Consider the following 26,438-nt stretch of genomic DNA (forward strand, 5'->3'; position numbering starts at 1 on the left):
CTCCCCCCTCCCTTCTTAATGGCTGGCTCTGCGCGTCGCGAGTGAGCGAACTCTGACCTGTTTCAGGTCCTGAGCTCGCCCCCCACGACCGCAGCACCAACCTGCTGCCTCCTGCCTCTGTCCCACGACCACGCTGGCGTTTGCGTGTTCGAGGCCCTCCTCCACCCGCAGGCATCCTCCTGCGCCTCATCCCTGGTGGCTAGTGGGCTCACTTGACCCATGTGCCGCTTCCGCCGTCCTGTAAGTTGTTTTTCGTTTTTTCTGCGCCTCGCCGCCGGCGCTTCGTGTATTGTGCCAGTATTGTATTTCTTATTGTGTATTTTCTCGTATTGTGACTGCCTTGATTTTTGCCCCGTTTCCTGTGCTTTTTTTGCCCCTTGTGCGCTCCCCGTTACCTGCCGCTGCCTCCCTGCGGCCCCGCCCCCTCACGCCTCCATTTGCCGCTCCCTCCTGCCTCCCGCCTCCCAGCTGCTCCTCCCTCCCCCCTCCCTTCTTAATGGCTGGCGCTGCGCGTCGCGAGTGAGCGAACTCTGACCTGTTTCAGGTCCTGAGCTCGCCCCCCACGACCGCAGCACCAACCTGCTGCCTCCTGCCTCTGTCCCACGACCACGCTGCCGTTTGCGTGTTCAAGGCCCTCCTCCACCTGCAGGCATCCTCCTGCGCCTCATCCCTGGTGGCTAGTGGGCTCACTTGACCCGTGTGCCGCTTCCGCCGTCCTGTAAGTTGTTTTTCGTTTTTTCTGCGCCTCGCCGCCGGCGCTTCGTGTATTGTGTCAGTATTGTATTTCTTATTGTGTATTTTCTCGTATTGTGACTGCCTTGATTTTTGCCCCGTTTCCTGTGCTTTTTTTGCCCCTTGTGCGCTCCCCGTTCCCTGCCGCTGCCTCCCTGCGGCCCCGCCCCCCTCGCGCCCCCATTTGCCGCTCCCTCCCGCCTCCCGCCTCCCAGCTGCTCCTCCCTCCCCCCTCCCTTCTTAATGGCTGGCTCTGCGCGTCGCGAGTGAGCGAACTCTGACCTGTTTCAGGTCCTGAGCTCGCCCCCCACGACCGCAGCACCAACCTGCTGCCTCCTGCCTCTGACCCACGACCACGCTGCCGTTTGCGTGTTCGAGGCCCTCCTCCACCCGCAGGCATCCTCCTGCGCCTCATCCCTGGTGGCTAGTGGGCTCACTTGACCCGTGTGCCGCTTCCGCCGTCCTGTAAGTTGTTTTTCGTTTTTTCTGCGCCTCGCCGCCGGCGCTTCGTGTATTGTGCCAGTATTGTATTTCTTATTGTGTATTTTCTCGTATTGTGACTGCCTTGATTTTTGCCCCGTTTCCTGTGCTTTTTTTGCCCCTTGTGCGCTCCCCGTTCCCTGCCGCTGCCTCCCTGCGGCCCCGCCCCCCTCGCACCCCCATTTGCCGCTCCCTCCCCCCTCCCGCCTCCCAGCTGCTCCTCCCTCCCCCCTCCCTTCTTAATGGCTGGCGCGTCGCGTCGCGAGTGAGCGAACTCTGACCTGTTTCAGGTCCTGAGCTCGCCCCCCACGACCGCAGCACCAACCTGCTGCCTCCTGCCTCTGTCCCACGACCACGCTGCCGTTTGCGTGTTCGAGGCCCTCCTCCACCCGCAGGCATCCTCCTGCGCCTCATCCCTGGTGGCTAGTGGGCTCACTTGACCCGTATGCCGCTTCCGCCGTCCTGTAAGTTGTTTTTCGTTTTTTCTGCGCCTCGCCGCCGGCGCTTCGTGTATTGTGCCAGTATTGTATTTCTTATTGTGTATTTTCTCGTATTGTGACTGCCTTGATTTTTGCCCCGTTTCCTGTGCTTTTTTTGCCCCTTGTGCGCTCCCCGTTCCCTGCCGCTGCCTCCCTGCGGCCCCGCCCCCCTCGCGCCCCCATTTGCCGCTCCCTCCCGCCTCCCGCCTCCCAGCTGCTCCTCCCTCCCCCCTCCCTTCTTAATGGCTGGCGCTGCGCGTCGCGAGTGAGCGAACTCTGACCTGTTTCAGGTCCTGAGCTCGCCCCCCACGACCACAGCACCAACCTGCTGCCTCCTGCCTCTGTCCCACGACCACGCTGCCGTTTGCGTGTTCGAGGCCCTCCTCCACCCGCAGGCATCCTCCTGCGCCTCATCCCTGGTGGCTAGTGGGCTCACTTGACCCGTGTGCCGCTTCCGCCATCCTGTAAGTTGTTTTTCGTTTTTTCTGCGCCTCGCCGCCGGCGCTTCGTGTATTGTGCCAGTATTGTATTTCTTATTGTGTATTTTCTCGTATTGTGACTGCCTTGATTTTTGCCCCGTTTCCTGTGCTTTTTTTGCCCCTTGTGCGCTCCCCGTTCCCTGCCGCTGCCTCCCTGCGGCCCGCCTCCCTCGCGCCCCCATTTGCCGCTCCCTCCCACCTCCGGCCTCCCAGCTGCTCCTCCCTCCCCCCTCCCTTCTTAATGGCTGGCTCTGCGCGTCTGCGCAGCGGGCTTGCCGCTGGCGCGCCGGAGGCGCGCCAGAGGCAAGCCCGTCCGCGCCTGGACCGCGCCCAGCGCCACCCCCCCTGGCCCACGCGCCCCCCGCATCCGCTACTCGACCAACGAACTCCGCGCTTTCAACTCCGGCCCCTCCACTGAATGCTTCCGGGTGTCCCCGAAGCACACTAAAGGACCTTTTTCCTGCCGCACCTGCAACTTCTCCTGCATCAGAACGACTAATCAAACTACTAAAATATTCAACCCCAACCACCTGAACTGCATCCTCATCAACACCCGCTCCGCACGAAAACACGCCATCGAGCTCTGGGATTTGCTCGACACCACTGCACCTGACGTGGCTTTCCTGACCGAAACCTGGTGGAACGACTCCTCGGCTCCGGACATTGCCATAGCCATACCGGACGGCTACAAAATCACCAGAAGAGATCGAACCAACGGAATCGGCGGCGGAATAGCCATCGCTCACAAAGCTACCCTCAAAATCCACACCCACTTGGACGACACCCTCAAGACAGCCGAACACCTCCACTTCCAGATCCACACGGACCCCAACACGACCCTCAGAGGAACCCTCATATACCGCCCTCCAGGACCAAGAGCCCCCTTCAGCGACACCATCGCCGACCTCGCAAGCACCCACGCCCTCGCCTCCACTGATTACATCCTCCTGGGAGATCTAAACTACCATCTGGAAAACGCCAACGACGCCAACACCGCATCACTGACCTCCAACCTCCTCAACCTCGGACTCCGCCAGCTAGTCAACACTCCCACCCACATCGCCGGACACACCCTTGACCCCCTGTTCACCTCAAGCAACCACATCTCTTTCAGCCACACCTCCGAACTCCACTGGACCGACCATCACTGCGTCCATTTCACCTATAAGAAAATCACAGAGCAACACCGCATCCAGCTACCTCCTCACCGCCACTGGGGCAAAGTCACCCAAGACCAACTGACCAGCACCCTCATCAACAACCCTCCACCCGACGCAACCGACCCGAGCACAGCCGCCATCAATCTCCATCAATGGATCCTCGACTGCGCCAACACCCTTGCCCCACTCAAGAAACCCACCGCAATCCAAGGAAAGAAAAAACCAGCCTGGTTCACAGACGATCTAACCACCTCCAAAAGCATCTGCCAGAAGCTCAAAAAGAAATGGATCCAAGAACGCACACCCGACAACTTCGCTACCCTCAAAAACGCCAACCGTGAACACCACCAACGGATCCGCCTCGCCAAGCGCGCCCACTTCACCGAACGCATCAACAACAACGCCCACGACTGCAAAGAACTCTTCGGCATCGTGAAGGAACTCTCCAATCCAAAAGCCAACTCCAACGACATCCCGCCCTCCCAGAAACTCTGCGACGACCTCTCCACCTTCTTCCACCAAAAAAACGCCACCATCCACGACAGCTTCAACACCGGTCCACCGCCTGACCCCACCCCCGACGTCTCCCCCCACGACTGCCGCCTCACCGCCTGGACCCACGTGGACGATGCAGAAACCATAACAACCATGAACACCATCCACTCAGGCTCCCCTACGGACCCTTGCCCTCATCACGTATTCAACTCAGCCAACGCCACCATCGCCCCCGAACTCAGCAAGATCATCAACCTCTCCTTCACTTCCGCCACTTTCCCGGACAGCTGGAAACACGCAGAAATCCAACCCCTCCTCAAGAAATCCAAGGCCGACCCCAACGATCTCAAAAACTTCCGTCCGATCTCTCTCCTCCCTTTTCCAGCTAAAGTCATCATGAAGATCGTCAACACTCAGCTCACCCACTTCCTCGAAGACAATTCCATCCTGGACCCCTCACAATCCGGATTCTGACGAAACCACAGCACTGAGACTGCTCTCCTCGCCGCCACAGATGACATCAGACATCAAATGGACAACGGCGCAACCTCAGCCCTCATCCTCCTCGACCTATCAGCCGCCTTTGACACAGTCTGCCACCGCACCCTACTGACCCGCCTCCAGGAAGGCGGCATCCAAGATAAAGCCCTCCACTGAATCTCATCCTTCCTCTCCGACAGAACTCAGAGAGTCCGTCTCTCCCCTTTCCGCTCCAAAGCCACCAACCTCATCTGCGGCGTCCCCCAAGGATCCTCCCTCAGCCCTACGTTGTTCAACGTCTACATGGCCCCCCTCGCTAAACTGGCCCGCCAACATCATCTCAGCATCATCTCCTACGCCGACGACACCCAGCTCGTCCTCTCCCTGACCAAAGACCCGCTCACCGCCAAAACAAACCTCCACGAGGGACTAAAAGCCATCGCCGATTGGATGAACAACAGTCGCCTGAAACTCAACTCCGACAAGACGGAAGTCCTCATCCTCGGGCGCACTCCCTCGGCCTGGAACGACTCATGGTGGCCCTCCGACCTCGGACCCCCACCCACCCCTGCCAATCACTCAAGAAACCTCGGCTTCATCCTGGACTCCGCCCTCACCATGTCCAAACAGGTCAGCGCCGTCTCCTCCTCCTGTTTCAACACCCTTCGAATGCTCCGCAGAATCTTCAAATGGATTCCAACAGAAACCAGAAAGACAGTGACCCAGGCCCTCGTCAGCAGCAGACTTGACTACGGCAACGCACTCTACACAGGCATCCCAACCAAAGACATCAAACGACTCCAACGTATCCAAAATGCCTCCGCCCGACTGATCCTCGACATACCCCGCCGATGTCACATCTCCCCTCACCTGAGGGAACTCCACTGGCTCCCGGTTGACAAGAGGATCACCTTCAAACTCCTCACCCACGCTCACAAGGCGCTTCACAACACCGGACCCTCCTACCTCAACACCAGACTTAACTTCTACACTCCAACACGTCAACTCCGATCCGCCAACCTCGCCCTTGTCATCGTACCCCGAATCCAGCGCAAGACCTCCGGCGGCAGATCCTTCTCCTTCCTCGCCGCCAAGACCTGGAACTCTCTCCCCACACCTCTACGCCAGACCCAGGACCTCCTCGCATTCAGAAGGCTCCTCAAGACCTGGCTCTTCGACCGCTAAACAGCAGCGCACCCCCCCCCCTCCCCTCAGCACCTCGAAACCCTGACGGGTACATAGCGCGCTTTATAAATATTGTGATTGATTGACTCATGGCTGTTTTGTCTATAAAAATCACTTACTAAGCTGGTTGGATCTGGTTTATTACAGCTACCTATATGGAAGGTACAGGCCCAGATTCACCTGGATTTTTATCTTGCTTGTCAAGATTATGCGCTTTGTGCACGTTTTCTTTCTTTTTGTGCCAAGCTACAATCAGTGGAGCCAGGGTCAGTCAAGCAGCTTTTGTGGGGGCATTATTCAAGATAAATCTTCAGAAATGCACAATTTTTATCAGGCTGCGATCGATCGGCTTGCAGCCAAAAAACATTTTCAAGCTGCCTTACCACTGAAAAAAATAACAAAAATACTGATGAAACAAGGCAGGCTACTGTCAGATGAAGATGATCTACAAGCTATATGCTCAAAACTGCATTTTCATTGTTAAATCCTGGCATTCTTGGTGTGGTTTACCCTGTCTTTTTGCCTCTGCTTCCTGTAGTTTTGACTGTGTGCTGGACCTCATTTTTGCTGGTATTCGTACTCTAGGCACTTTACCACTGCTGACAAGGTAAAGTGCAAGTGCTCTCTGTGTGAACTGTATAGTAATTGACTTATCCATGATAGGCATATTTGATTTACTTTATTTTAGTCCCCAGTAAAGTGCACTAGAGGTGCCCAGAGCCTGGAAATCAAATGTTACTAGTGGGCCTGCAGCCCTGATTGTGTCACCTACATGAATAGCCCTGTAAACATGTCTCAGAACTGCCACTGCAGTATCTGTTTGTGAAATCTTGTACTGCCAATTCCAACTAGAAATTCTGTACCCACTTGTCAGGCCCAAACCTTCCCTTTTACTACATGTAAGTCACACCTAAGGGAAGCCCTAGGTAGCTCCATGGGCAGGCTGCAGTGTATTTAAAAGGTAGGACATGTACTGGTGTGTTTTACATGTCCTGATAGTGAAATACTGCCAAATGTGTTTTTCACTATTGCAAGGCCTATGTCTCCCATAGGTTAACATGGGGACTGCCTTTAAATACCTTTTAAGTTTAGTTTTATACTTGGAGCAGATAGAGATATGGGGTTTGGGGGTCTCTGAACTCACAATTTAAAAATATACCTTTTGGTAAAATTGGTGTTTAGATTGTCAGTTTTAAAATGCCACTTTAAGAAAGTGGGCATGTTCTTGCTTAACCATTCTGTGCCTCTGCCTGCCTGTGGAATCCACGTCTGAATCAGAGTGACAGTTGGGCTGTTTGTGACTTCCCTCTAGGCAGTGATACAAAGGGAGCTAGGTAGTGTCCTGCATATCCTGCTGTGTCTCCTGTGCTAGAGTGGGAAGGGAGGGACTAACACCTGCACTTGAAAGGGCTGTGCCTGTCCTCACACAATGCTGTCTCCAACCCCCTGATGTGTGTCTGGGGCCAGGCCTGGGCAAGGCAGGGCCTTGTCAACAACAGAGACTTTCCTTTGACGTTTGCCTACTTCAAAGGTAGAAATGGGTATAAGTAGTGGATCCAAAATCCTGGACTTTTAGAACACTTCTAGAACCTCCCTTTTGCTGTGTGTGCTTTGCTGGATTGGCCTGCAGTTTCTGCTTCTGCCTTACAGAATGCAAAGACTGGACTTTGATGTGTATCCTGCTTGCAAAGTTTCTCCAAGGGCTTGGACAAAGCTTGCCTCCTGTTAAGAAGTCTCAGGGACAGCAAATACTTCACCTACCAGCCTCTGGTTTCACTTGCTGTAGACTCTAACTCACCAGGAGGTGCCAACTCCAGTTTCTCGACCCTTGGGAGTGAAAGCTGGTTGAAAACCAAGAAAAACCAAGCGCCCTGACTTCTGACAATGTCCGGACTGATGCCACTGCATGACTTCACAATGCCATCTGCAACTGATGCCGTGGTCCTTGCTGGAGTGCGACGACCCTGACTGACATCACAGGACTGACGCCGCGGCAGCCAGCTGACTTCCTGTGACTTTGTGAGTCCTAAGTGCCATGTCACCAACGTCTGTGACACCGACTCCACGGCGGGTTTGGCCACGACCCGTGAGGTCACCCCAACGCGTCTTGACCCTCTGGACATTGACCCCTCTGGAGCGTGAGGAACTGATGCTTCGCACTGACACCGTCTCATCTCCACTACTCCGTAGTAAGGAACTGACACTTCGCACTGAGGCTGCTTCACCTTCACTGCTCCTCAACAAAGGAACCGATGCCGCACTGGATCCAGCGACGCCTCGCCTCCCCCACTCTGTGCACCGGCTTGTTTCCTCACTTTCACAAGGTACTGTACCTGGGGGTCTATGTGACTCCATGACCGGTGCCATTGGCATTGGATTGTTGGAGACCACTTCGTCAAGATGCTGTGATATCACCAAATGGAAGCATTTGTGTTTCTAAGCTCTATATTGAAGTTTAATCTTTAAAAATTAATAACTTTGCTTGTGTATGTTGGATGTTTGTCTTTTTGGTTTTGTTTAACTCAGATAAATAGTGGCTATTTTTCTAACCTGGAACTGAGTATGTTTGTGGTATTTTCACTGTGTTACTGTGTGTGATTGCACAATACACTTTACACATTGCCTTTGAGATAAGCCTGCCTGCTTGTGCCAAGCTGCCAGGGGGGTGAGCAGGGGTTATCCTAGGTGTGTATCTCCATTATCCTGACTAGAGCGAGGGTCCCTGCTTAGACAGCGACCCCATTTCTAACACTCGTTTAACAGCAGGTTTATATCAACTGTTAACTTTCTAGTCAAATCTATTGAGCCCATCTAAACTTTTTATCAAGGCACAACTGTGGCTCAGCTTGATCCCAATGAAAACACACAAATTTGGGCAATTAACAGGCGGTCGAGGTGTTTCATGCAGGAGATGTCATTCTGCGAAGGAGTTTCCCTCCCACATTCTATGCACTTGCAACTGTCTGTCCTGCCACAGACGTTATTGGCTTGTGCCTACCTTCAAACAATTGAATATTTGATCTTGCAAAGTCGAAGTTGGACAATGCATGAAAGTGTTGATTGACTAACATTTTTTACATTTATGAAGGCTGCTACAATGATGTTGAACGCTCCGGCATCACGGAGCAAGTGGATCACTCAATCCATGTTTTGCAGTGCTCATATGGACTATATTGAACAACTCTGCTTTAATCTATATTCATTCTGTGTACTCCAATACCTTCGTCATCAGAAAATATTTCTTGTTCTTGTAGAAATTAACAAGTACTGCATTGAAATGCACTGTTACTTTACATACTTTGAGGAGGAAAGTTTGTATTTATTGTGATTTTGATGTAATTCATTATGGTCTTCGAAAGGCCAATGATTTTCTCTCTGCAACTAAATTGCACACCAGCCTTTGCATATGAAATAGTAGATTTCATTTCATTCCAACAGTTGATCCAACAGGCTTTAAATTTAACTGCATTTACACTTTAACTGCTTGAAAGATGAGATGTTGATTTTTTAAGTATGATTTTGATGCAACCATAGGAAAAGGCCATGAACTTTAGTCGTTAGTGTCCATCCACAGATCTTTAGTAATTTATGATTCATAGTCTGCTTTTGTGTGCATTATACAGTAGATGCTAACATAGACTGAATTTGTTGACACAAAGCACCTGCACTTCAATTATGGATCTGGAATGGCTGCATGCTTCTTTTTAAAGTAGTTATTTCTTATATCGTGCTTTTTACAATTCTTTTTATTCGAACTAGTCAGCAATTGTTGCTGTGACACATTTTATCATACTTGTACCTTGTGTGTTATCTTTTTCCCAATTCTTTCTTATTGCATAATGAATGTATGACTTGAAATTATTTTAATTAAGTAATGCATAGAATCAATAAACTAAACTATTAGGAGAGCCTTATGCACCTTATGCACATCTCTCCATATGCTCTTTTCATACCTACATTTCTATTATTTTTCTATGTAACTTTGATTGATTATTACTTACTCTTACAGAGGATATCCCTATAAGCATGCTTTCATCAGAGGAAGTGAACAAGACCTTGCTGACAGATTTCATCCTGGCAGGCTTTGCAGTGGACCCAGACCTACAACCTCTTCTCTTCATTGTGTTCTCAGCCATGTATCTGATTACAATTCTAGGAAATGGAAGCTTCATCTTGCTCATTAGGCTCAACCCTTGCCTTCACACACCTATGTACTTCTTCCTCACTGCTTTGTCTCTCTTGGACATCTGCTACTCCTCTGTTGTAGTTCCTAACACACTAGTTAATATCCTCAACAAAGATAGAAGTATTACTCTCATCGGATGTGCTGCACAGCTGTTTCTCTTCTCTGCCTTGGGATCAACAGAATGCCTCTTATTATCAGTGATGGCCCTTGATCGATACGTTGCCATCTGCAGACCACTGCATTATACCACAATTATGACTGGGGGAATTTGCATTCAACTAGTAGCTGCATCCTTTGCACTGGGTATTGCTCAATCTTTGCTGCAGGTCAGCCTAACCTTTAGGCTAATTTTCTGCCAGGCAAGAGTGGTGGACCATTTCATATGTGATGTTAGACCCCTCTTGAAATTGTCCTGCACAGACACATTCATTAATGAGGCAGTAATATTTCTTTGTGCAGCGATGGTTGGTGGCACATCTCTGGTCACAATACTAATGTCATATACATACATTATATCTGCCTTGCTCAAAATCCCATCTGTGGCAGGCAGGCAAAGGACGTTCTCTACTTGTGCATCTCATCTGACTTGTGTGATCCTTTTCTATGGTGCAGTCCTCTTCATGTACTTGCGACCACCCTCACTTTATTCTCCTGAATCAGAGCGAGCAGCCTCAGTTTTGTACACAGTTGTAATTCCAATGTCCAACCCACTGATCTATAGCCTGAGGAATCAGGAAGTTAAGGAATCTCTGAAGAAAATTAGATTTTGCAGAAACCCTCTCTGTTGCTCAATGAATGAATAATTCATGGACTTTCAATATCAGTATTTAAGGATAGGTGATATCAGTGTATGCTGACTTGTGCATCATATGAATTATTGTTTCTTCCAAAACAGGTCTGAAGCATTACTGTCTAGCAGCCTGTCTCACGGAAACCAAACATATAAGTTAAAATGTAAATGTACATGATCTACTCAGCTTGCTGAATTACTTTGCTGATCCAATTGCAATGGAATATGTTTAATAGCATTTAGTGTTCCAGATGCCAACTATAATGCTAAATGTACCTACAGAAGAATTATAAAGTGAATAGCATTGGTGCCACATATGGAGTTTAGCTACTTGAATACATTTCGCACATTTTAAATCTTTGAAACTTTAAAGTAATAATAACGTCTCTAACCTGAATTATTTTAGAATAATTGGATGAGGATGTGGATATTGTCCTGCTGTTGAAATATCTGGAATGTGGCCAAAAAAAATATGTTTGCAGGGCTGTTTATATTGGCAATAGTTTGTGGGAACCACCCTCCCCACCCTCCCCATGCTACCATTTCCATTCTACCTCTCCTTGTCCCACTTGCTAGTACTTTAAGAAACAAAAGGTTTAATTTTTTAGTAGGATAACAGGCACTCCTCTCGCTTAGTCTCTCTCACTTAGAGTGCTGTGGACCAGAAAGGAGCTGGCTTTACAATAAGGAACTACCTTTCAGTGGCCCTGGTGCCAGCCAGAATGGCGTGTGATTACCATCAAGTTTTGGATGGGTCATAAAAATCATCCCTATTGTTTTTTTTTTTGCCATACCATTTATGTATCATGCCAGTATGAGACACATGAAGTCCTTTAATGTAACCTAATCCCAGGGAAGAAATGCCCAGGGTATGGAGAAAACTAGTGTCAACTAGTCCACCCCTTTTATTCGGAATTAGCTCCTGTGGTGGACAAGAGAGACATTGCTGGGTAAAAATGTGTGATAAAACAGCAGATAACTTTGAATTGTATGCAGCAGCAGGAATGATGGAGACGGTGTCACACAAGTTGTTCAAAGGCCAGTTTGCCAAATGCTAGATGTTCCCCATAAAGTAATGATAGTAGTGATGGAAATTATTTCAATACTAAAATAATCTGATAAAATTGGTGCTGTTGTTAAGTTCACAACTTGACTCACACTTTTCTGTAAGTTTACTATTGTGTGCTATTCACAAAGATATTTTACTAGAAGAATCTTTAAGACTGCGAGGTCCCTGCACATAAAAAGACAAGACACCCCTGTAGGATGTCTGATCCTGACACTGCCAGCTATTTAATGTCTGGGTGGGAATGAGGACTTCATCATTGTTGTGGAGAAGACAGAAAAAGAGGATGGCCAGAAACATTTGCCCCCAAGCCAGGTACACAACTCAGACACCTAGGTCCATATTTATACTCGATTTGTGCTGAATGTTTTTATGCTAATTCAGTGCAAACCTAACTCCATATTTATATGTGTCTAGCACCACAGTTATGGAGTTAACGTCATTTTTTGGACGTGAATCCCTACCTTGCCTCAATGAGGTGCAAGGCAGGCGTTCCTGTCCAGAAAAGGATGATATGGCCTTTGCGCCATATTTATCCCCCTGTGCTAAAATTCAGCACAGGGGATGTGGGCCTTAAATAATGGCACTAAGCTTGCTTAGTGCCATTATTTAACGCCTGGGTATGGGCAGACGTTAGGAGACCTGTGGGCATATTTCCATGGTCAGAGACCATGGAAAGTGCCCACTGGTGCCCTTCTCTGGCCCCAGGGACACCCACACCAGAGAGACATCACAGGATGGGGGACCCATCCCAGGTAAGTGCCGGTAAGTATATATTGTTTTATATTACCCCGCACAGGGGCCCTGACTTGGGGCCCCCTGCACGGCATTGACCTCAATGGCCATGCCCTGGGGACATTCGTCCACTCGGCATGGCCATTGGTCTTTACTAAGACAGGAGCCATGTTCATGGGGTTGTGTGCCAGAAAACTGCACTACACTGCTTAGAGGCAATTTTTCTGCCTCTAAAGAGTGTAGCTCCATAATTTGGTGCACAAGCCCCAGTTTCCCCTACACCTCCCCGTCCTGTTAGCGTCCTTTCCAAGGACGCTAACATGGCATTAGCGCCGACTAGCGTCATTCCATAAATATGGCGCCCGGCCGGCATCTTGGAAAGGCGCTAGCCAGCACCATACTTTTTCACTCAAAACTGCGCTAACGCAGCTTTGCGTGAAAAAGTATAAATCTGGCCATTAATCTTGCTTAGGGGTGCAATTATATTATATTTTAGGGCAGTGTAATGTTATTTTGCAATCTTTATAGACCTAAGAAAGTGCATTATTAATTGGAAAGAATGGGAGTTCACCACAAGGAATACAGGCAAAAACATGTTAAATTAAAACTAAGTTTCAGTTATTCCAATAATCCTGGACTTAAATCCCTGAGAGCTCTGGCACAGTTCATTATATATCTAAATTTAGGAACATTTGTAAAGTAAGTAACAGTAATAAAACAGATAAAAGGGTTAATTCAATACAATAATCACAACCACTTTATTAAACTAGACAAACATTTAGTGAGACAAATAATACCAAAATGTCAAACATTAAATGAGGAGTAGCAGAGAAATAGATCTCCTTCTTAAGATTTAATGTAAAAAATGCTATGAAAAGTAAAACAAGGTCCAACCATTAGTCAGTGTTTTTGGTTGACTAGGACCGAGGTACAATTTCAGGCCAACTCAACTTAGCAAAGGTTGAATACTCCAAGCAGGCTATCCCAGTAAAAGAATTTACATTCTGACCTAGTCTTTGAAATGGAAGTCTGAGTCTTCCAATAGGGTAGTGTTGCGCTCTTTATTCCTTGAAGTCCTCTGAAATCCGGATAGGAATTGGATGAGGTTCCACTGAAGCCATTGACTTTGGCTGAAAACGCTCTGAGCTGGAGTAATACAATTTTCATGGTCACCAGAGTAGATACTTTTCGGACCTTGACCTGCATATGATTTAGAGTTAGTAATTTTATGGTGCTTTTTATGGTGCTCAAAATCCTCCAGGGGGCAGAGCCCAAATCTGTATCTGATTATGGACCTGATTTAGATATTGGTGAATGGGTTCCTTGCCAAAGCAATGACTGATATCCCATGTTTCAAAATCTAAATCCATAGGATATATTGGGATTTAGATTTTGGCAGGTGCTATATCTGTCACTGTTGTGACGAAGTAACCTGTCCGCTAATATCTAAATCAGGCCCAAATTCTGCTTTCAATTTGGGGACGTTTGCCATGACGTCCTACTGATGCTCAGGTGGTCTCAGAAGTCCAAAAATGGCCCAAACCTATCAAAGCTTCTATACACTTCTGAGGTTCTAAGGACCTATGGACAGTGCTTAGGGCCAGGACACATTCCAGAAGAGGCCACCAGTAGGGTGCAATTCAGGTCTAGATTCATTTGTTAGCTGGGCACATCAGGAAAAGGCCTCTTATCCTGGTAACCACACAGGAAGTCAGCCAACAGAACTTGGTAGTCAACTTTAAAGCCCTGGGTGTACGTGGGAATAGGCCAAGGCCTTTAAATCTCCACACAGGTCTCACACAGACACAAAGTCCTGCCTTTTTCTGTTCACCTACAGGATCAAAGAGTGTTCTGATGAGCTGGAGGAGATGTGCCACTTTTCTAAGGCACTGTACAACCAATGAGGAAAAGAAAAGGTTCCTAGTGAAATCCTTCCCACTTTTACAGCACATCATGTTTGCCTTGCTAAAACTGTTAGAGAATGTTCTATTCTAATTAAAATACAACATGACACAGCGTTTCTGTCCTTGAAGGTGGCTTATGTGCCAGACAGGATGGCCTTTATGAAAATTATCAGTACCTTCCTCCACTGCTATATCAAACTGGGACCAACTCCCCCTCCCAGCAGACCTCAGCCTGGCCCCTTTAAAATTAATGAAGTTTTTGAATCCTATACAGCTGCCCTTCCCCAGCTGATATGTGGGACAAATCTCACACCCAGGTCTTCCCACGAAATAAGTCTAAAGCTATTGTTTTTTCACTGGGAGTAGTTTTCACACCACTTTAACTGGAAGCTCCAACACACCAGCAGCTAGCGGGCTAATGCTAAGTAGCCAAGTGGAGGTCCAAACAGACAAATTCAAACTTTTTAAAAGTCACCTTCCTAACAGGTATGGCTTTACTACTGAATTGGATTTTTTAAAAGCAATAAAGATACTGTTTGAATTATTCTGATTGTTTGTTCTAAACCAGAAATAGCAGTTCTTCATTGTGAAAAGAGGTTTTGGGAGTTAGTCACTGTGGCTATGTCCTATCAATACATGTTTGCATGTACCACTCAGCACCCTTCCTTGTGGGCTACACGGCCTACAGTGCATAAATACAAACTTATATATAATGAATTAAACATACCACTAAAAAGGCACTTTTCTGCACAAAACTGTTGTGTAGGGCACAATATGACATTAACACTTTGACATCTGTAAAAGGACAGTTCACAGGAGGTGCCACTGTTACATCCCTGGGCCAATGATATTTATCCTATGATATGTTTTACTATATGTCCGAAGCACAGAAGCACTCCACTGTTCAGCCTACACTTTTCGACCTTATGTGGAAAAATGGATTATCCTCTGGTCTATGTATCGCAATTCTCAGCAACTACAGGCCCATCTCACTCCTGCCCTTCCAGGACAAAGACTTATAGTAAGAAATCAAAAAGCAACTCTCCACCCATCTTGATCAGCAACCACACATTGAAACCGCCCTCCTCACATCAACAGAAAACATTCAGTCCATCCTGGAGAAACTACCACTCTCTTTCAGCCCAACATCTCAGCAGTTTTGACACCATCTCCCACGGAACCCCATTGACAGACTCCAAGGCTCAGTAATCCAAGGCCCGCCCTAAGCAGGAGAGCCTCCTTCCTTTCTAACAGAGCAGAACAGGTCACATTCTCCACTATCATCTCTAAATGCAAAAAGCTCACCTGCGGAGTCCCACAGGGCTTCTCCCTCAGCTCAACCCCGTAGGTCGTTCCACCTCTTCCTGATGTCATCCTGTGTTCTTGGATTCTGTCCCACTGCGTTTACCCTGTCGACAATTCTGCGCCATAGCTCCATCTTCCTTGCAATGGATGTCTGCTGCACCTGTGATCCGAATAGCTCTACCCGGATGATTTCCTCCACCACGACCCTGAGCTCCTCCTCAGAGAACCTGGGGTGTCGTTGAGGTGCCATGATGTGGTGTGGGTGATGTGTGAGGTGGTGTCTGTTGTGATGTGTGAGGGGATGAGCTGGTGTGTGTTGTTTGAGGTGCGTGGATGTTGTGTAAGTGATGGTGCTGTGTGTCTGTGGGTGCTGGTGTTGTTTTTGGTAGTGTCTCTCTCTGACATGGTTTCACAATTCTGATAGTAAGGGTTTGTGGGTGATGTGGGTGTGTGTTTTATAGTGGTGTGAGTGTGTGGGCATGGTGTGTGTATGTGTATCAGGTGTGTATATTTTGAATTGTCCAATGTGGTTCTGTTTTGTATATGTGTGTGTATTTTGAGTGTGGCGGTGTGTACCGCCAATGGTTTACCGTGGTTGAAAGACCACTGCATGGATTCGTGGGTCGTGATAGTATGGGCATATTCCTGTTTTGTTATCACCAGTTTATCACTGACCTTTGGTGTGGCGGACTTGTGTGGGTGTTTGTATTGTGGGGGATTCCGAGCTGTGGGTCGCAATACCTGCAGTGGAATGTTGGCGGTCCACTGCACGGAGGTAAGCGGGATTTACTACCAGGGTTGTAATGAGGGCCATATTTTTTTCTTGTCTTTTTTTAACGGATCCTTCATTTTGGACATTTCAATAGTGTGACATTTGCAGTTATATTCTGCTGTTGGAAAGTACAAAGGGAAGATGGGTGGATCCTGTGAAAGACACACTTTGGATGTAGATATATTGTACAATGACAACTTGCACAGTGATTGAATAGAGTTCTTAAGATTGAATTAGACTTGTTTTCTGGCGAATGTTGCCACCAAGGCAATGTGTGCTGCTCTACATGTATAAGTCGAGTCATAGTATGCTCTACCTAGGAGAATTAATGGCATTAATCAACATGTGAACATTGAAAAGTAAAATATTTGTCAATACTACGTATATTCAGCATATCACAGAACATGATTAAAACATTTTAAGTCAACATACTATGATTTCTGAAGCAAATTATATCAAGTCAATGAAATGACAAGAAGTTGACAACTCACTAGATAAACTCCAATAAATTACATTTGCATACATAGCATTTAGTGGTGATTATTTTCAAATGCATTACACTTTTGACATATGTGCATATATGTAAGGAAAAAGGAAATAACCAACATCACTTTCTGATATTATTTTCCAAAGATATACACAGGGCATGGTGGTAGTTGTATTCATTTCTATTTATCATTGACAACACTTGTAAAAATGTGAGTTAAACATTTCTGGTGATATATATGTAGTGGAAATAAACACACATTTAGAATGTGCACACACATATGTGAATGATGTAAATATATGAAAATATTGCATACAAGCACTGTTCCTTCATGTTTAAATACATGGAGTATGGAAGCTGTTATCTTGAGTACAACTATATACATTGGAACAAACCAACAAACTGGGCAAATACAAGGGGTGATCCATGGAGAACATAATGAAAACACATATTGATCATTATGAAAAAGAGGGATACAACCATGATGCTACTAATTCGATGATAACTACATATTTCTATACTTTACATTTTGAATAATATATTTTTTGACAGGGCCTAAACAAATGCAGCTAACTTAAGGCCACAAACTCCATTTGTGATTAGTGAGACATTGATAAATCTAACTTACCAGTCTCTACTCCACTGAGGATTCCTGCCCTCAAAACCTTAAATCAATTATAAGTGGGTATGCGAAAATCACTATCAGCAAATGGCCTCAGGGCCCCACACTACTGTCACTAGCCTGTGAATGGCTTTGAACTGCCAGTGGACGATAAAAATATCCTAAAGGATCAGACTGAATGTTTGTCTTGTGGGTAGACCTCCTGGCTGAGTTCAAAATCATTTGGTAGCTCTATGATAGTCAAAATGTATAGCAAAACAACCCCCTGAGATGAATTGGGAGTTGGACCAACCAAGTCCACCCTCCGGGCCCAAATTAACTTATTTATCAGAGTTTGCTGTTCAACACAAAGTTGCAAAAACAAATGGCTGACCTTGTGTCTCAGGTTAGAATAATCTTCTCTCCCCCATGTTTCAATGTTGGAACCCAGTTAGTACCACAACATAAGAGGCCAAGGCGAGGGAAGACCCAGATTAACTTGTGAGGATTCAGGACCATCTTTAGAGCTCATGACACCCACCCTTGTTTACCATATTAGCCCCAAGGCCACTCTGAGGACCTACTGACCATACTAGCCCTGACAGGATGAGCGGAACATGTGGGTCTGGCAGATTCCCCTACATTTCAGGCATGAATATGTGAGTAGATGGCATAATATATGATTTTAGTGATCCATCTTAGGCACACTAGGTAGACTAGGGAGTCCCTGTGTAGATTCCCTTTGCAGCACAGTTTCTGGCCCTGCCGGCCCTACCCCGTTAGATACAGGATATGTTGGGCTAGTCAGTGACATATTAATCTTACAAAACAGGGTTAAATTGCAGCCTTTATCCTTAAATGAACCTTGAGTGTGAACTCATTAAAATTACCATTAAGGGTGCAATCGTTTGTGACTTTGGACTCACAGCCCTTTACACCGGGAGGGGCATGTTTTACCATTTCCCTCTATCATGTTCATGGCCAAGGCATGTCACCTTGCACTCTCTTCCCCAAAGATTCAAAAATATTTTCAGTGCATGTACTTTTGTCATGTCTTGGTAGCATTTTACTTGTAATTTAAGGCACAGGTATGTCTATCTGTCACCTAAAGGATTCCTTTAAGGGAGATGATATCACATGGAAGGAGCCTCACTGCATGAATATATTCCCACATGATAGACTGCTGTTAATAAAATTATCCTCTCAGAGTGCATCATTTGAGTTTGTCAACCCTCCTTGCCCTGCAAGCATGGCCAGCAGATTGTCCAGAAATGGGACAGAGCTACCTGTTAGAAATTGGACAGAGCTACCTGTTATCTGAGGTCTGTTAGGAGGTAAGTGTTGCTTAGGTGGACAAAGCATCCATGGCTGCGTTGGTAATGCCGGGGGACTCAAAATCCCCAAAAGTGATTTTGAAGGAGGACTGTGGCCAAGCAATTAAGTGCTATTCCTAGACATATTCTGAGTGGACGCAATATTGTTGCCCTTCTTGTTCAGGTCATCGTTCACCTTGAGCTGCTCCTCCTACTCTTCTTCCTGTACATTGCAAGCAGTGTTAGCCACTGGTATAGTAGTCTGGACAAGGAATGGTCTCCTCTCCTCTCCTTGGATTGTACACTTTCCTCAACTTGTAGATGGTTCAGCATTAACGTCCAACAAAATGTTCCTAAACCTTTTGTCTGCCTGCCTCCATTTTGTCTGGATATTTGCTCTGTTGGCCTTAGGACTTTGTGCACTTTACCATTGCTAACCAGTGCAAAAGGGCATGTGCTCACTTCCCTAAATATGGTTTGATTGGCATATATCTGATAGGCATATTTAATTTACATGTACATCCCTTGTAGAGTTGTCTAACAAATACCAAGGGCCTGTAAATTAAATGGCACCAGTAGGCCAGCATCTCCTATTCTGCCACCCACTTAAGGTGTACCTTAAAACTTGTCCCAAGCCTGCACTGCAAGTGGTCCACTGCCATGTCGACATAGCAATTAAAACCTCTTGCCAAGCCTTAAACGTCCCTTTTATTACTTATAAGTCACCCCTAAGGTAGGTACTAAGTGCCCAATAGGGCAGGGTGCTTTGTAAATGAAAGGTAGAATGTGTACTTGTTCGGTTTACATGTCCTAGTAGTGAAAAACTACCACATTTGTTTTCTCACTACTGAGAAGCCTACCCCTCCCATAAGGTAACACCGGGGATCCCTTATTAAAATGATCAAATTGTAATACTTATACCAGAGATGGTAGATAAGTCATGTTTGGTAACTATGAGCTCGTAATGATAAACACTCTTTACAGGCATTTTCCTGCCCTTAGCCCTCTGCGCCTGTAATCTGCCGTAGGTTACATGACTGGGTGTAACTGACAGTTGGGACTTTGTGAATTCACCCCATACAGTCACACAATAGGGGGGTTAGCAGAGCCTGAATGGGCCATTAACTGACTTGACGGGAGGGGGAGTGGAACTACACACATCCCTATTTGCAGCTGAAGAGGTTGCACTCTGCCTCCTAACAATAGGCTTAACAACCCTGTATTGTCAGTGCAGCCAGCTAGGAGCCAGGGCAGGGGAGGCAAGACATTTCTGGAACTTCAGAGAACCTTTCTGGAAACTTCACCCAACTACTAGGAGCAGGGCACCAGGGTATAAAAATAAGGCTCTCAGACCTTACTCCTCAGTTCACTACTGGTCCTGCGGAAGGACTTTCAAAGGACTGCCCGCTGCTGTGACCTGCTGTACACTCTGCTAGACAGAGGCTGTACCTGGCAGGACTACTTTGCTGTCTGGAGTCTGCTTGGAACTTTCACAGGCAAGCCTTGTTGTGGAGCTCTGCATCACCACCTGCCCCCAGGACTTCAGAAGAACCTAGACCCAGCCCAAGTTCGTCACAAACTCCCCAAGAGGTCTCCATCCATTCCTGGACCCTTGGTTGTGATGCTAAAGGTGCCCAGGAGGCCATTTTCCAAAACTGAGGACTTGCTACTTAATAACTTAATAACTCTGATTCAATTAATTGGATTTTGATGGTTTTGGTGTCAAATAATTCATTACATTTTATTCTAGTATTCCAAATGTATTGTTTTGTGTTACTGTATTGCTGTTTGTGTAGTGCATGAATACTTAACACGTTGCCTCTAAGTTTAGCCTGACTGTTTTTTATGCCAAGCTAACTAGGGTTAAGCATAGGCTAAATTAGTAACTTTTGGTGGTTCACCCTGCAAGGGATTGTGGCTGTTGTGTGACCTGGGCTCACACTCCAGTGAACCAACAACCCAATTTCTCACAATGATCATAAAGTTAACACCACACCCCTGTTTGCTCCACACAGACCACCTGTCATCATAACAGTGCCCAAACCCTGCCTTCAAACACACCAGCTACAAACACTCTTCCCCTCTCTTCACCAATTACACACAACCCCCACATTACACTCCACCACATATATTACCTCTTCCAGTCATCACAACTAACACTAACTCCCCTGACACACATCCATCACCTCTTACACACCTCTTACATTCATCTCTAAAACACATCAACACCCCATCTAACACTCAAATTCCACTCACCAGCACTAACTCACATACAAATCCCTCACCAAAAACAACTAAACCAATATCCCCTCTCACTATTCCACAAAAACAATACAGACCACGCACATCAGCACATCAGATCAACACAAACTTACATTACACTTATCGTCATACCCACTCCCACCCTCAGGACTACACAAAGAATACAAATTCCATCCTATCTTCACCCCTACATTCTCACTCTTCACAAACACCTACCACAAGCACCCTAACCCAGCAACTTTCATTCACTTGCCTCTCCTCCACTGCACAATTTAGAGCCTTACATCATGATCCACATGCTCCTCCACCACCCCTAACCCATACTCCATCCACACTAAACAAATGCAAAAAAATAAAAAACATTCCACTCTTAGCAACCTCGCATCCCCTTGTCTACTACATAATAAGACTACCCTACAAAAAACAGTACACTCTTCATGGCTCTCTCAGCCACCAAGTCCACCACCCACACACACAGACCCAACAAAATGTCTCCTTAACCTGCTGGAAGAGGAACACTATATTGAAAAGCAAAACTATTGTGAGCCTCAAACAGTTATCACAACTAGCAACACTCCTGCTTCAAGCTCATAATATACTACTTACCCTTCTCCTAAACAAAACAACACTACCACTAACACACCTTTTCTAAACTGCCAGCTCATAAATGCTCGATCACTCTCAAAAAACAAGCACCACATCTACGACCTGCTCACAGACCCACAACCTGACTTACTATTCATTACTGAATCCTGGTTGAGAGATGACATGGCCCCAGTGTTGCACGAAGCTGTTCCTCCAGGCTATCAAACCATTGCACAAAACCATATAAGCAAGAGAGGAGGTGGACTAGCAATTATATTCAAACAGGCAATGAATCTCAGTAAAATAGACTAGGAAGCCCTCCTTACCAGATGACACCCTACTCCAACTTACTCCTGTAACTTTCTCCTCCTTTACAGACCTCCACCTAACAACTCCACATTCCCAGATGCTTTTCTAGACACAGTCTCAAACCTTATTACACTATACTCCAACCTATGCATTCTTGGGGATCTAAACATTTGGTTTGACAAACCCAATATGCCCCATCCAAAAGCTATCACCACTGACCTAGTCGCATTGAACCTACATCAGATTGTACACAATCCCACAGACATCGCTGGACATATCCTAGATGTCATTTTTGCCGAGCCTGAACTAGTTACTATTCATAGCATCACACCAATCACTTGGTCAGACCATCATTTGATAATTTTCCGACATACAACTCCACAAATCAACACACCCCACAACTACTTACATACATGCACCTATCGACCATGGAGCAAACTCAATTTGGATGACTTAGAAACACAACTAACAGCCAACACAGATCTAGATACAATTAATTCTGTGCCAAAACTTTATGAGTGGCTACAGGACGCTTTTGATATCCTAATACCACTCAGAAAAACTAAACACGACAAAAGAAAACCAACACCTTGGAGAAACACAGAACTTAAAAAGATAAAGCAACAAATCAGAAAGTTGCAGCGGACCTGGCTCAAAACAAACAACAGTCAAGACAAACTGCAGCTACACAAACTTAACAGAATATACAAATCATCAATCAAAAATGCTAAAAAAAGGTTCTACTCAGACAGAATTCAAAATGCTCAATCTACAACCAAGGAATTTTATACAATTCTCAATGAATTTCGAAAACCTACATGTATGGAAGGAAGTCATCCCACTACTCAAGATTTCACAAACAAATTGGCAACTCACCACACAGCCAATGCAGACACATTGGACTCCTATTTAAAACAGAAGAAAACCATCACCACCAACCCCTTTCCTAAAATGCCCTCTAAGACTAAATCAACCCAACCTCTACAGTCCTTCAAACAAATATCCCAAGGTGAATTTATGGATTTGGTCAAAGCAAGCAGACCTTCCAGTTGCCTTTCTGACCCTTGCCCACCACAAATCTTCAAGAACATTCGTCTATCTACTTCTGCTGCCACACCTGTGAGAAGAATCATCAACAACTCTTTAACTACAGTAACTTTTCCTGTAGACCTGAAAAAGGCATATATACGACTGTTATTAAAGAAAACAAACCTACACCCACAAGACCCCAACAACTACAGACCAATCACAAATGGAGCTTTCCTGGGCAAATTGATAGAAAGAGCAGCATTCGCACAGATGTCACAATTCATTGAAGACAATTCTATACTTTCTGACTTCCAAACTGGATTCCGCCCAGGAAGAAGCACTGAATCGGTACTCATAGCAATCTGGGATGATCTTAAAAACACAGTTGGCCACAATGGAGTTGCTGCACTACTTCTCTTGGACCTCTCGGCTGCCTTTGATACAGTTGACCATGCACCCTAATTCAAAGACTCCATGAAGCCGGCATACAAGGGATTGCTCTCGACTGGATTACTTCCTATCTTAAAAAAAGATCTAATATCATCCACTTGCCCCCCTTCTTGTCCGAACCCTACCTCACAAAAGCAGGGGTCCCCCAAGGATCAATCATCTCACCTTTGCTCTTCAACATCTACATGATATCTTTACCAGAACTAATCAATGATTTCCATCTCACATGCTACAACTATGCAGATGACACACAAATACTACTTAAATTAGAATGCCCCAAAAACATTGAAAACTCACAAATCTTCAGTTGCCTCAGAGCCGTTGATCAGTGGAGGACCTGGAGCCATCTCAAACTAAATACCTCCAAAGCAGAAATACTCATATGTGGTGACTGGTAAAGCTATGACCCTCTGTGTGTCTGGCCTGACGATATCGGACCACTTCCTCAATTATCCAAGGAAGTTAAAAACTTTGGAATCACCATGGATTCCAAGTAAACTATGAATGCCCAAGTGGACAAATTAGCATGAACAAGCTTCATCACCTTGAAGACTTTACGACGCATCTTCCCCCACCTCGGATTTCCACACAAGGTGCAAGCTACTATCTCGCTTGTACTATCCAAACTGGATTATGCCAATGGCCTCTGCCATGAATCATCTCTATCTAATATGAAAAAACTACAACGTAATCAGAAGTCCGCAGCCAGGCTTCTATTACATGTAAAGCCGCAAGCCCACATCTCCCCTGCCTTGAGAGCACTACACTGGTTACCCGTTGCCAGAAGATGCACTTTCAAGCTGCTTTGTATCACCCACAAAGCTATACATGGAACAGGACTGCTTTTTATCAGAAACACAATAACCAAATACATCCAACAAAGAAACCTCCGCTCAAGATTGGCACCCCGCCTTAGAACACCACCATACAAGAAAAAGACTATAGGTGGTACATCCTTCTCCGTTCAAGCAGCCGAACTATGGAATTCATTACTCCCAACTATAAGAGCCACAGATAACTTTCTTGTCTTCAGAAAACTGCTCAAGAATTGGCTCTTTCCTTCATAACCACCATATTCAAACAACTACGGACTGCATACGCCTATGTTGATAATGAATTTTTCTGATTATGTGTATATTTCTAGTTATGTATAGTTCTTTAGAAAATATGTATCACTACTATGTCATAACAATAAAATGCACACACACTCTTTATAAACCTGTTTGACTAAGTATATTTACCCATGGTTCTAATTATGTATTGTATGTACATATATGTGTGCATATGTGTGTGTATTCATGTGTGTTTGTATGTGTGTGTGTGTATGTGTGTATGTATATATATATATGTATCTATGTATGCGGATATGTTGTTTCTGTGCTTGGCATGTTCGTGGGTCATTGCATGGCTCCTGGGTGGGTTGTTATACTAGATATCTATGAATCCCTGCTCTCATCTTATCACACTTATCTACCCATCATCATATGTCATGTCTGTATCAAACTATCCTCCATTCCCACTCTGACTCATCCCAAATCCTTTCTACTGCTTCCAGCTACTAAATGACTCTGCCTAAGCTCTTCCCTCCGCTTCCACATCTAACTCACCAAACCTCACTCTACTACCATGACCTCCCACACAACCCTACTAAATTCTCCCTCATTTATCTCACCCTTCTACTATGCTCTCCGAACTCTTCCATAGACTCTTTCCTCCTCCATCCCCCTTTACTCATCTCAAGCCTTTGGGATGAGTAAATGAGGGATTTGCTCCCAATTAACACTTCTGGATTTCTTTCCTCCTCCACCCCTCCATTACTCCAGTCAATCTGACTAACAAACTCTCATATCCGCTGCTCAAATTAACTCATAATAATACTAAAACTGTACTCATATTTCCCGATACTAATCCATCACTAATTCTTGTTGGGTTCCAGAGTAGCGTGCTACTCACCGAAAATCGCTTTGGCACCTCGTCAGGGGTAGTAAGCGCTATATAATTACTATTACAATACAATACAATAAAGAAATATGTGAACTTAAGGGTTGATCCATACAGGGAATTATAATATCTTAACAATGTCAGTTCACCAGCTCCAACCACAGATAACCAATTTCCGGACATCCTCCGTGAGGTTAGCAGCTGAGCCTGTTTCCTCATTGTTGGCATCTCCAGATCCATAATTTTTAGAAATAAGAATAATGCTCAATGTATATTGTCCATTTATAAATGTAATCATAGCCAGGAAGATTGACACATTAGAGATACTACATGAAAGGTACATTATCAACACTAATAAAAATACTTTACACATTTTATTTATACAAAAGTAATAAATACGTTACTGAAAGGACTATGGATGAGATGCAATAGTTAAGATCAGAGGTTCAAAGACTTACCTGAGTGACAGATTGTAAAAGGACTAATAGCTGCTGCCTGGATGACTCCTGATGTCTTCTGTGGTGACGTTTGCAAGGTGGACAACTGGGGCTGTTATATGGCAGAAGCTGACAAGAGAGATACAAGAAGATGCTATTTACAATGTTTAAACACTCATTGAAGATTTCTCAGTTGCAAGCTAAGACAAGGCATTACCAACATCTTATAGTGATTCTCTTACATTGCCAAGTATAAGTTAATTATCATAAGGCTGTCTATTATTCATAAACAATGGCGAAACACATTGACCAGAGTACAAATAGGGATGTGTGAGAAAAGATATACTTCTTCTCTGTCAGTAGCAAATAAACAAGTTAAACCCATACCTAAAAATCAGATATTTGACTTACAATTCTCTACTATTAATGTCCTCTGAGGAACAGAATGTGGTGTTATGGCAGGTGGTGGATGGGTCTGCAGCACAAGGCCTTAACAAGGGTTAACCCATACCTAAAAATCAGATATTTGACTTAAAATTCTCTACCATTAATGTCCTCTGAGGAACAGAATGTGGTGTTATGGCAGGTGGTGGATGGGTCTGCAGCACAAGGCCTTAACAAGGGTTAACAAATATATGAGTATACAATAGTGTATCAATATATGTGAAGGTTAGATGTCACTATAATTATATCTCATTACAAAACCAATTCCAAAATATAGGCCCTCCTTTTGAACACAGCGGCATTTCCCGCTGTGTTCAGGCTGGCGGTCTTTT

General features: G+C 45.6%; 1 protein-coding gene across 1 annotated transcript; it reads left to right on the forward strand.

Annotated features, from left to right (window-relative positions):
- The first annotated feature begins 9,516 nt into the window (after nucleotides 1-9,516).
- On the forward strand, nucleotides 9,517-10,479 carry LOC138287100 (olfactory receptor 8U9-like). The gene has a single exon (XM_069227462.1). It carries the CDS (start codon nucleotides 9,517-9,519, stop codon nucleotides 10,477-10,479), a length of 963 nt encoding a protein of 320 aa, XP_069083563.1.
- The last annotated feature ends 15,959 nt before the right edge of the window (nucleotides 10,480-26,438 follow it).

The sequence above is a fragment of the Pleurodeles waltl genome, chromosome 4_1, assembly GCF_031143425.1.
Source record: "Pleurodeles waltl isolate 20211129_DDA chromosome 4_1, aPleWal1.hap1.20221129, whole genome shotgun sequence".
Lineage (NCBI taxonomy): Eukaryota > Metazoa > Chordata > Amphibia > Caudata > Salamandridae > Pleurodeles > Pleurodeles waltl.